Below are 12,730 nucleotides of genomic sequence, written 5' to 3'. Positions count from 1 at the left end.
TTAGCATGTTAAAAAACAGAGCTATCGGAGAAACCAGGTGGTTCATTTGCATATTCAAAGCCCCACAAAGTCTAAATAAGGCACATTTGTAGAGTTACAGTATATCCAAGCCATTTAAAGACTGACTGAATGACTGGGATGTTCAGCAGGTCCCACTGATCTCCTTGAAATATCCTGAGCCACAGCTGTGCCATCTCAGGTGCCTGATCACTGATGAGGTTGTCAAGGTTGTTCATCTCAGGGGACTGGTCACTGATGAGGTTGTCAAGGTTGTTGTCACCGTCAATGACGGCCAGGATCTGGGCCAAGGCAGATGCCACAGTGTCTTCCAGGTGAACCCAGAGCATGTGTCTAACAGGTGAAAATATCATAAAGTATTTGAGAAATAAACTTGCAGTCTTGTCTTGCAGAATACAACAGTGTGTGCGCTAGGAGAACATAAGGTTTCTAGGCGCTGCTAATAGGAAAGTTTATTCCAAATAGTCACCATGCTTCTTGTCTCATCATGTTACAGATCACATTATGTCCTGCATGACGTAGACATGACCATTTTTTTGTCGCTTTCGGTGTGAGCAAGAAGCATGGTGATAACCGCCCCAGGACTACTTCTGTCTTCCACACTTAGGGCCTCATTTACTAACAGGATTGCGCCCATTTCAGGCGTAAAATAGCAGGTAAAGACATAAAACCGTATTTACAAAGGCGGCGCACTTGAGTAAAAGCGCAGACTACCGCTGGGAGGGTATAAGGGAATGTGGGTGTTGCAAAGAGATGGGAGGAGTAGTGCGCCTAATTATGTATTAGTAACGAAACAAGAGGTGTTTTAGCATGACATATCAGCTGCTAAATGAAAACGATGTGCCTGCGAGAAATTTGAAAAATTCGAACATCAGAAATGTTTATTTTTTTTAATGTTTATATTTGATATATAATTTAATATAGGCATATACAAAATTGCCCCACCAGCTAGATGTTCAGCCACGTCTTACCCAGAATCGCAGCTCATTGTATGGTTTAAACCGTATTTTCACCCATAGTTCAAGCACACCGAGTACAGTGCTCGCCTTCTGCGTAGGAGTAACTCGTATCTATTCAAGAAAAGGACTTTTACTCGAAGTACACTAACTAAACAAAGTAAATTGTAGAGACAGAGCAGCATATTCATTTTACCTTCCATTTTGACGTTATAGCCTCTCGAGCGCAAGCTACCCCCAGTGCCATGGCAACCGAACACCTGAAAACTTCAGTTTCCCCTGTCCACGCTACAACTCCAGTTTTCAAATGTATCAGCCTAGGGCAGCGTTTCAGGAAAAGCATTAAAACACCGTTTTAAAGTAAGGGGTGTCGTGTATTCATACCAGACTATTTAACGGGATGCTATGGAGCAGTTCAGCTGGATATTAACTATCCTAGCTATCTCTAGCTTAGGGAACCATCTTAACCCCTGTATGGTATTCGGGTCTGTGGGACCCGTTTTAATTTTTTATCCTAACAAAAATAATATGATTCATTATTTTTTTCAAACTCAGACTCATTGGCTTTGGCTCATTTTCTGCGAAGAACATATATCAGACCAAATTTTCATTGACCGCACACCGTAACCCCCCCCCTACACATTTATATTACATCAAGGGTGTTCGGGTCCACTGGACCCGGGACAAATAAAAGTGTGGAATTGTAGGTCCTGTGTACCTAAAGTCTGTTCTCCTCCTGTCTGGGTCTGCTGTAAGTGTGTGTGTGTGTGTGTGTGTGTGTGTATGTGTGTGTGTGTGTTGTGTGCGTGTGTGTGTTTGCACGCACGTGTATGTGAGTGGGCCTGCTGTAAGTGTGTGTGTTTGTGTGTGTGCGTGCACGCTTATGTGTGTTTGTGTGTATGTGGGCCTTGTGTGTATGTAGGCTAAGTGTGTGTGTGTGTTTGAGTGAGTGTGTGAGTAAGTGTGAGTAAGAGTTTTGTGTTTCTGCCCCTGCCGCTGATGCCATTTAGGGGCCGCTGCCCCTTTAGACATTATATACCATCTAAACTTGCAAAATATGGTATAAAGATCTGGGCTGCCTGTGATGCGACTTCCTCATATGCTTGGAACTTACAAGGCTACATAGGGTAACCTGATGAGGACGCCCTGAGAAAAATCAAGGAATGAGAGTTGTCCTGGACATGGCTCAGGGACTCAGTGGACACAACATCACATGCTACAATTTCTTTTACATCGTACAAGCTGGGACAGGAGCTGACCATGGTGGGAATGATAAGAAAAAAACAGGTCTGAGCTCCCACCCCAACTGCTGCCTACAAAGAACAGGCCTGTCAACTCTTCCAAGTTTGAGTACACGGCTGACACAGCCCTGGTATCCTATGTGCCAAAGAACCGCAAGAATGTGATACTCATGAGTACACTGCACTGGGATGGGAGAATCTCTGGCCTGGAGCATCAAAAGCCAGAGATCATCATGGATTATAATGCCACAAAAGGAGGGGTGGACAACATAGACAAGCTGGTGTCTGCCTACAGCTGTAAAAGGAGGACCCTACGCTGGCCACTGGCGATTTTATTTACCATATTGGACATCATGGCGTACAACGCCTTTGTCACCTGGATGGCACTGAACCCGGAATGGAAGAGAGGGAAGCTCCAGAGGATAAGCCTTTTTCTCGAGGAACTGGGAAAGACACTGGTGAAACCTTAAATCCTGAGAAGACAACATGTTCCAAGAACCTCAGCCTCTGCAGCTACCATTAGGAGGATTCGGGAGGACAGTGCTGGTGCCCCATCCACCCATGTTGTGCTATGTAAACTGACCTGATTTCAAATGAAATTCACATAAATCAAATAGTTATGGAAAACCTTGCTTCATTTTTAAATGTGTTGAATTTTGTCCACTGATATCTTGATTATAATTGATTTTCTTGATTTTGTAAAAAAAAAAAAAAAACGGGTAGCACTTAAATTCATAAATGTGATATAACAAAGTTAAAGGGCAAATATTAACCATATTTGCTGTTCATATTGCTTCTAATTGGAATGAAGTAAATATCTGTTGAGTATTTTACCATCAAATTGTTTGATTGTGTTGAATTAAACACCCAAAAATCGAGCGGGTCCACCAGACCCACAACTACTTCTGAGTAACAAAAAAATGAACACCATACAAGGGTTAACAGTTTGCAGTTGCCTGTGTGTGATTAACTCATGTTAATATGTGTGAATATGAACTTGTGAACATAAACTCGTTAATATGAAGCTGCACAGGCACCCTGAGGGGTAACCATAGCAACCCAGAAACTCAATGTTTGCTGAAAAGTTAAATTTCCTAAAATCAGCTCACCAATAAAAGACAGTCTTTAATTCAAAGTGATCACTTTGGATTAGACACTCCTCCTGGAAGCAGCTCCTCACTGCTGCTCCGGCTTCTTGCTTGCTATCGCTTGCTTTTTTCACATTAATGTTACATTAATGCTACTTAGATACTGCCTGACTGCTCTATCCACTTTCAAGCTATTTCCTCGGCTCATACGGTGCCTCCCTGGAACTTAAATTATTTTCTACACCCCATCATAGCGTAGCTTAGCTTCAGTTAACCTAGCCTAGCTAAGCCACTCAGCCCCATGACACTCAAAGACTCTCCAGACTGTGTTAGCTGTCTCAACTTGAAAAAGAAGATCACAGAGTTGGAGGCTCTTGTTTCTGCCCTGTACCAGATCTATGATGGTGAGCAATTTCTGGACGGGATTGCTGCTCAGACAATCCTCACCGACAAACCTCGCTCTCAACCGGACTTGTCGCTATCTGATGAGCCATGGCCTGCTCTTGGCACTAATCCAAAGAGGCCTAGCGCCGCTTCTACCTCCAACGAAAAATGGATTAGCACCCAGGATAAGAAGTGAAAAAAGCGAGGCAGAAACTCTTCCGGAATCGCCTCTCCTCCTGTCCCGCTCGGAAATAGATTTGCACCACTGGGAACTCTCCAAGACGAACAACTCTCCACACCCAAGGCCAAAAGGCACAGGCGTGCTATCCGTGCTGCTAACAAGCATAAAGGGCCCGGATCCCCTATGCATCATGATGGTCCTCATCTGTTGCACCCGGGAGTCCCCCATTTCACCCCAAGCCCCTCTCGGACCACTCGGGGCACTACTCAAGCACTACAAACAACAGTACCACAGGACTAACACCACCAGCACTAGTGCCGAGGCTTCTCACAGCCCATTAGCACTCAGAGGAGCTAACGCTGCTAGCACCAGCCTTGAATCCATCGACGCAGGATCACAAATAGAAGCTGCTAGCATTGGCACAGAGGCTAACCATAGCCAAGCACGAGAGGCTATCATTGTTTACCCAAACAACCCAAGAACTGGCCCCATAACTACTGATAAAGCAATTGTGTGGAATGCAAACACAACGCCACAAATGGCCACTATCTTGGTTGGAGATGCCATGACAGAACATTGCACTTGCAAATGACACATGCAGATGACCCTGCCCCCTCCCCTGCAACAAAGTTTTGACATCTTTTTCACATGCAGATGCCATGTACTATAGTAAACAATGCAACTAATGGAGGCGGGAAGGAGCTCAGTGTTGCCAGATTGGAAATTGCGTATCATATCAAAGGCTCAAAATGATCGTATTTGGAGGATAATTATCATATCTGGCAACACTGGGAAGGTGGTCGACCAATGACAGTTCTCTCTACAGTCAGAGCTCGCGCAAGAAGGTGGAATGTAAAGGAGATACCCTTTTTAAAACTTGTAAGGACGTAATTACTTGTTTGTGAAAGACCCAGAGAAACACAAATATTCAACGAGGCAAAATCCCGGACAATTTTGGAATCCCTGCCGGAGGCATTTTTTAGGTCTCGAAAAGAGGACATGTCTGGGTAAAAGAGGACGTCTGGTCACCCTAGCAAAGACAGAAAATCTTTGCCTTAGCAACACATCTGTCGAGATACTGACGTCAGAGATAAAAAAATCCTCAACAATAAACCAAACAATCCCAAGATTATCATCCACACTGGCTCGTTTGATATCCTGCCCAAAAAAACTGGCAGCGAGATATTTAAAAAACATTTCACCCAGCTTCTGAACACACTAAGCAGATATCAAGATATATCTATCAGTGGACCGATTGCATGTTTTCGCAGAGGAAACAAAATCTTCAGTCGACTCCTATCTTTCAACACATGGCTGGCATCTGTCTGTCTTGCACACAAACAGAGATTTATTGACAATTTCAATGTTTTTTGGAATTGTGCAGACCATTTTCAAGCTGATGGACTCCACCCAAACCATAGAGGGTCTAGATTACTTACAGCAAACATCAGCCACGCGCTCTTGACGACCTCAATCAGCCAAAATCAAGCCTCACTCCCTATCCCTGCTGTGCCTAAGACTGACGCATCCCAAACCTCCTCCCATGGAACAGAACAGAACATTCAAACAGCCTCTTCCAAGGACACAGGCCCTGCACAGACCCTCACCACCCCAAGGAATTCCCCTGGGATAAACCACTTTGGACTCAGTGATATGGACTTTCAGCCCGAAGAAAATCAACAATAGGACAGCCACCATGCTATTTCATCAAACATACCGGTCATCATAAACAGCAAATGGCATGGTAAAATGTATGGTTATGAACCTGAAACTCGTCCTAGAAGGTTGAAAACTATCCATGTTCTTCCTACAAACATATCTCCCCCTGTTTTACCTGTTAATACCCCACAGATGAAACTGGCCCTTCTTAATGTCAGATCACTAAATAACAAAACCTTCCTAGTTAACGATCTGGTCGTGTCCGCCTGATTACAGCTTCCACCAAGTTTGTTGGAAATCAGAAAGAGGTGGAGGAGTCGCAGCTATTTTCTCATCTAAACAAAATGTTGTTTGTTCAAAATAACTGAGCTAGGTGAATTTACATCAATTGAATATCTTGCTATAGAGATCAAAACCGAATCAGTACTGTTTGTTATTATATATCGGCCACCCAAGCACTCGCCAATATTCATACAAAAATTCTCTGAACTATTATCACTATGTGTCACCAGATATGACAAAATAGTCCTGAATGGAGACCTAAATATCCACGTAAATAAAAAAGCAGACCCAAGAACTATTGACCTTTTAAATCTCCTCGACAGTTTCGATCTAACTCAACACATAACAGATCCAACACACCAGCACGGAAACACACTAGATCTAGTAATAACAACTGGACTAAACATCAATAATATTTCAATAACGGATCTACCCTTCTCTGACCATCATTGTATACTTTTTTTATGTGGAAATCATCTTAACAAAAACCACAAAAGAATTCTTAGTCCACAAAAGACATCTAGACAATGAAGCTACAGTGAGATTTTCTGAGCAGATTGCTCTATATGAGCCAACTAGTCATGACTGCTCTCTGAATGAAATGGTAGAGAACCTCAATGATGCACTATCATCTGTGTTAGTCTCTGTAGCCCCAATTAAAACAAAAAATAAATTTACAAGCAAGACCTCCCCATGGCTGAGAAATACAAATGTTAGTGAAAAAAAAAGAAAATGTCCAAGGCAGAGAGAAAATGGAGAAAAACAAAGACCACTATCCACCACGATATCTACAAAGATGCACTAAGGACCTATAACAAAACCATCCGTCTAGCAAGGAAAGATTATTTTTCCAACATTATTACAGAAAATGCCGGAAATTCCAGAGTTCTTTTCTCTACCATCGACCGGCTGCTAAACACTGTCCCTGCCCCCCCACTATCCTCAGCAGCTAAATGTGAAGAGCTTGCTCTGTTCTTCAAGAAGGAAATAACTTTGATCGGAGCTAACATCACTACTACTGGAGGTGAAATTGACATCAGTAGATCTTGCAATGTAACCATGAGCACTTTTACATGTATCACACTAAGTGAACTTTCCAAAACCGTCATTGAATGTAACTCTACAACCTCAGATATTGATCCTATTCCCACCACATTCTTTAAGCTAGTGTTTGATTGTGTTTTAGGTCCGGTCCTAGACATTATAAACATATCCCTTAGAACTGCCGTTTTCCCAGATCCCTTCAAAACAGCTGTTGTAAAGCCACTATTAAAGAAACCCAAACTGGATACCAGTACACTAGCAAACTATAGACCGATATCAAATCTTCCATTTATTAGTAAAGTACTGGAAAATATAGTATTAGTCCAATTAAATTAATTTCTCGAAGAAAATAACATCTTGGAAGTCATTCAGTCAGGTTTCAGAAAATATCACAGTACTGAAACCGCTCTCACCAAAATAATTAGGGCCCCTCAGACTAAACTCTGATGCAAATAAAGTCTCTATGCTTATCTTGTTAGATCTTAGTGCGGCATTGATCACAACATCCTAATCAATAGACTTGAAAAGCGTATTGGGTTATCTGACTGTGTATTGATCTGGATCAAAACATATCAGAGGAAGGAAGTTTTATGTTAGTCTAGGAGACCATATGTCTGAGAAACATGAAAGCTGCTACGGGGTTGCACAAGGGAGCTGCTTAGGTCTATTAATTTTTTCTCTTTATCTGTTACCACTCGGTGACATCATCAAAGAATGTAGTATAGATTTTCATAGCTACGCGGATGACACACAATTGTATATATCCGCTGAACCTAACGATGTGACAGCCATAAACTCCATTACCAACTGTTTATTGGCAATATACAAATGGATGAATGATAACTTTCTAAAATTAGATGAGGACAAAACTGAAGTCCTACTTATCGGCCCCAAATCAAAAAGAGAGATGCTAACGAAGAATCAAGGAGGTTTAACCCGCTGGATTAAACCTGAGGTGATAAGTCTCGGTGTCATCCTGGACTCAGATTTGAATTTTAACTCCCACATTAACAAAGTCACCAAAACAGCTTTCTTTCACCTCAGAAACATAGCAAAGGTGCGACCATTCATAAACCAAAATGATGCCGAGAAGCTAATTCATGCTTTCATATCAAGCCGGCTAGACTACTGTAATTCACTTTTTGCTGGTCTTCCCAAGAAAACAACTGAAAGACTCCAGCTCATTCAAAACTCTGCAGCTAGACTATTAACCAAAGCTAAAAGGAGAGAACACATTAGTCCTGTCCTAGCTTCTTTACACTAGCTTTCTGTTACCTTTAGAATTGACTTCAAGGTCCTCCTCCTCACATACAAAGCTCTAAATGGACAAGGACCTAGCTACATTGCTAACTCTCTTACTAACTACACACCAGCTAGAACACTGCGATCATCAGATACAGGTCTATTACAGAAGCAGTCATAAGAAGATCAGTGATGCGGCCTTAGTCAACTACGCCCCAAAACATTACCCATAAATATTAAGGAAGCAAACACGCTAGACACTTTCAAAAGGCATCTTTTTACCAAAGCATTTTATTAATTTTCTGTGGGGTTGATACTAACTGTAACTTTCACTATTTTCACTATTTCAGAAGGGTTTTATTACTTTTATTACTTTTATACCTTTTATCATTATTTTAGTAATCCAAGAAGCCTATCGAACATCAGGTTCTGATACGATGTTGATCATTATTTAACTCCATGTATTGCTCTTGCTGCTTGCTTTTATTGATTTTATGTAAAGCACTTTGAACTGCAACTCTTGTACGAAATGTGCTATATAAATAAAGTCTTACTTACTTACTTACAACTTTAAATGTGGATAGAAGGGCTAAGCGGAGAAATGTTTATGAGTTTCTATATTTACACGGGTTAGTTTGCTGTAACCTCGTTAACCAAAAGCTCTAATTCTATAATTTTAACTCATCATCCATGGTGGCAAGAACACGCAGGAGCCTTTCTTTCCTATTTTAGCAGCGCTCCATTAACACCAATGGGCGCCGTTAGGCGCTGATGATGCGACATGGTTCTTGTTTGATAAATACGATGCAAAATACTGTGCGCTATATGCGGTTTGGCAAAGGCTCTGATTGTGCTGCGGTCGCTATGTTAGTAAATGAGGCCGTTAATGTCTATCAAATGCCCGTTAAGTCATGCAAATGGCTAAAGCAGTTCAGAAAGGTCAAGCCATTGTAGATTTACCTGAAGGACCCTCCCTCAGCAACAAAGTGCCCCGACAAAGCTTGGGCAATGACCCAATTTTCCTTTTTCTCTTGCACTGAGAGGAGGCTGATGATTCTTCGCGTTAATATCCTGATGAAGGCTTCTGACACTACAGAGACATACGATTAATAACGATATTAGCAAAAATTTAAAACAAAAGAAAATGAAATAATGTATCCATAAATGACCCGCTTACCTTTATACTTTTCATGAAGTAAGCCGTGGAGAATTTCTATGCGCTTTGTTGCCCTGTGTGCATTATTTGCTTTGTCTTGCAGCTGCAAAATGCCCTTCTGCAGAGACTTCTTAATCAGAAACACCGTGTCTACCAGGGGGACCTACAATGCAACAGTTAGTAGTATAAATAAACGCTGACAATCTAATGAGTAAACTTGTATATGTAGCTCAAGATAAACTTGACTGTATCAGCACTTGCACTATCCTATAATAGTAATACGATTACCATCCCATCTTAGTAATACTATACTATAATCCCATCTATATTAATATGATTACCATCCTATCCTAGTAATACTATAACCCTATAATTGAAGTTGCGTGTGACACCATCTACTCCGTTATCGCTGGGCTCCAAACTCAACATCCTGAGGCCTTCATTGCAATTTCGGGGGACTTTAATCATGTTACCCTGGACTCAACTCTGCCTGCTTTTCACCAGTTTGTGTCTTGCCCAACAAGAAAGAACAGGACAATTGACCTAATGTATGCTAACGTGAGGGATGCATACAAAGCCACACCACTTCCTCCCTTAGGGAAATCCGATCACAATCTGGTTTTCCTACAACCCAAATATAAGTGCGAAGGCAACCAACCACCACACGCTCCTTCAGGAAATGGTCTCCTGAGGAAGAGGATGACCTCAGGGACTGCTTTGAGTCATCTGACTGGAGTGTGCTGCAGGACTCTTTTGGAGAGGACATTGAAGGGGTCACACACTGCACTACTGACTACCTGAACTTCTGTTTGGACATTGTCGCTCCCACTAAAACGGTGCGCTACTTCCCTAACAACAAGCCCTGGATTACCTCTAATGTAAAACATCTCCTCAACATGAAAAAGAGGGCATTCAAAGAGGGGGACCAGGCAGAGGGGAAGCGCGTACAGGGAGAGCTGAAGACCATGCTGAGAGAGGCAAAGGACTCATACAGAAGGAAGGTGGAGCAGAAGCTGCAGGAGAACAACATGAGAGAGGTGTGGGATGGCATGAAAACCATCACAGGCTGCAAGAAGAGCAGCAGCACTGTTGAGGGGGATGTGGTGAGGGCAAACCAGTTTAACCACTTCTACAACAGGTTTGACAACCCAGCTCCAGGTGTTAATGACTGTCTAACACCTATTCCTGCATCCCCCCCATCAGCTGCTGCTAACTGCTCACTGCATGCCACAACCACCCCACCCCTCCCCCCTGCTCTGACCACTGTGAGTGTGGCCCCACTCCCTCCAGCTTCCAGCCCTCTGCCACTCTCCACAGCTGCACCCCTCCCCCAGGTGACCACACAGAGCCCTCCCTCCCCCCCACCATCACGGCGAATCAGGTCACAGGAGAGCTGAGGAGACTGCGCCCCAGGAAAGCAGCCGGCCCTGATGGGGTCTGTCCAAGACTCCTCAAGTCATGCACTGTGGAACTGGGTGAGCCTCTGCAGCATCTCTTCAACCTGAGCCTCCAACTGGGGAAGGTGCCTGCTCTGTGGAAAACATCCTGCCTCATCCCCATCCCGAAGAAGCCGCACCCCAGTGAGCTGAATGACTTCAGGCCAGTTGCTTACATCACACATATCTAAGACCATGGAACGACTGCTGCTTCACATCCTTAGACCTCAGGTAAGCCATGCACTTGACCCGCTGCAGTTTGCCTACCAGGAGAATGTGGGCGTGGAAGTTGCTATCGTCTACCTTATGCACAGGGCACACTCTTATCTGGACAAGGGGAAAGGTGCTGTGAGAATCATGTTCTTTGATTTCTCCAGTGAGGATCTTGTTTACTAAGCAAAGAGCACTGGGTGAAAAAGACCAATTTTATGTATACATTTCTATCTTTATAATAAACGGGAACACCACCCAAAGAGAGCTCTTGCCTGGAAAAGGATAATTTGCTACGCGTTGGGAACACTTTGCCGTCCACACTGAGGCTTATAGGATAGCCTCCACAGCCAGGAACTGTAAGTTTTTGGAGGAGGTGTCCATCTTATTCAAAAATAGCATGGACACATGTTAATTTAGTATAATCATGATAACAATTATTATGACACTAGCATCAAACCTGTTCTTTTAGCGTTCTTTCTTGAGGATCAAAAGAGTCTTCCTCTGAAAATTCAAATTATAATGATAATGTTAGTATTCTTGTTTTCAGAAGGGAAAACATTCTACGTATGGAATATGATTACATTGGCACATACATGCATTAATGTAATTTTTCTTTGGACAATCAATTGGACTGGGGTGTAAATTATCATCCATAAATGCATAACAAAAGTCCATGATCAGGATTTCTAGTCAGTGTGCCATGTTGCTAGAATGAATGGGTAAAATTCTCCATATTTTTTGCTTGATTGTAAAATGGTTATTACCAAAGCATGAGGCAGAGCTCTCCTGCAGGATCTCCGAGACAGTCTTACTCTGTAGCTGGTATATGTCACCAGAAAACTCAAGGGTTGGAATCAGCTCATCCAAGTGTAGTGGCCTCCAATCATCTAAAAAAGTATGTTCTTATAGCTATTACAACATTGCAATTGTGACATACACACTTACCATACCATACAATTGTTGGGATGGCAAGTGATTACTAATGCAAATACAAATCTGAAAAGTGTTACACTTTCATTACTTCTTATGTAATTACCACTACATTAGTGTTAATAATAAAACATGTTGAATGCATCACCTCCAAAAGAGGCGATGTAGCCACATCCTCCTGAAATTCTTGGCAGTCTTGTAATGAGAACAACATCAAATAGAATTCCCTCCTTCATCATGGTCCTCAGGTGAGTTACACTATGTCTGAGGAGGACAAATGGGATGGAGGGGAAAATAGGAGATTATGATTTTGAATTCTTCTGAAGTCTTTTCCACAGCTACACACAATGTACAGTTTTTATCTGACTTTGAACACAGTTTAAGATTTGTTGAAATGTTGTTAGCTGCATGAAGTGACCTCATTCATTACAAAAATCGCAGGTATAGGAGAGTATAGTACAGAACCAGTATATGAGAGTATAGTATAGTACAGACTCAGTATATGAGAGTATATTATAGTGCAGATACAGTACATGAGAGTATAGTATAGTGCAGACTCAGTTTGGGAGAGTATAGTGCAGACACAGTATAGGAGAGTATAATATACTACATACACATTATACGAGAGTATAGTGCAGACACAGCATAGGAGAGTATAGTATAGTGAAGACACAGCATAGGAGAGTACAGTATTGTACAGAGAGTATAAGAGAAAATAGTGCAGACTAGTATAGAACAGACTCAGTATATGAGAGTATAGTACAGATAGAGTATAGGAGAGTATAGTGCAGACACAGTAAAAGAGAGTATAGTGCAGACACAGTATAGTGCAGGTCCTATACTATACTCTCCTATACTCTATCTGTACTATACTATGCTCTCATATACTGTAACAGACAC

The 12,730-nt window shown here is 42.2% G+C and overlaps 1 protein-coding gene across 1 annotated transcript; it reads right to left on the bottom strand.

Annotated features, from left to right (window-relative positions):
* Positions 1-71: 71 nt before the first annotated feature.
* LOC116221771 (E3 ubiquitin-protein ligase rnf213-alpha-like) lies at positions 72-11,281 on the bottom strand. Its single transcript, XM_031572931.2, has 6 exons — positions 11,246-11,281; positions 10,882-10,990; positions 9,910-10,001; positions 9,273-9,414; positions 9,056-9,185; positions 72-351 (listed from the first exon to the last, which is right to left on the bottom strand). Exons 1-6 carry the CDS (start codon positions 11,279-11,281, stop codon positions 72-74), a joined length of 789 nt encoding a protein of 262 aa, XP_031428791.2.
* Positions 11,282-12,730: the final 1,449 nt, after the last annotated feature.

Source organism: Clupea harengus, chromosome 9, assembly GCF_900700415.2.
Source record: "Clupea harengus chromosome 9, Ch_v2.0.2, whole genome shotgun sequence".
In the NCBI taxonomy this organism is placed as follows: domain Eukaryota; kingdom Metazoa; phylum Chordata; class Actinopteri; order Clupeiformes; family Clupeidae; genus Clupea; species Clupea harengus.
The sequence above is the reverse complement of the archived record's forward strand: the minus strand, read 5'-3'. Positions and strand labels throughout refer to the sequence as shown.

Coding starts and splice junctions, on each gene's coding strand:
- LOC116221771 (XM_031572931.2), bottom strand. CDS start 11,281: ATGGACACCTCCTCCAAAAACTTACAGTTCCTGGCT. Junction 9,415..9,909: donor TCCTGAAGGAGCGTGTGGTG/GTTGGTTGCCTT, acceptor GTTGCATTGTAG/GTCCCCCTGGTAGACACGGT. Junction 352..9,055: donor GCTGAGGGAGGGTCCTTCAG/GTAAATCTACAA, acceptor TTCACCTGTTAG/ACACATGCTCTGGGTTCACC.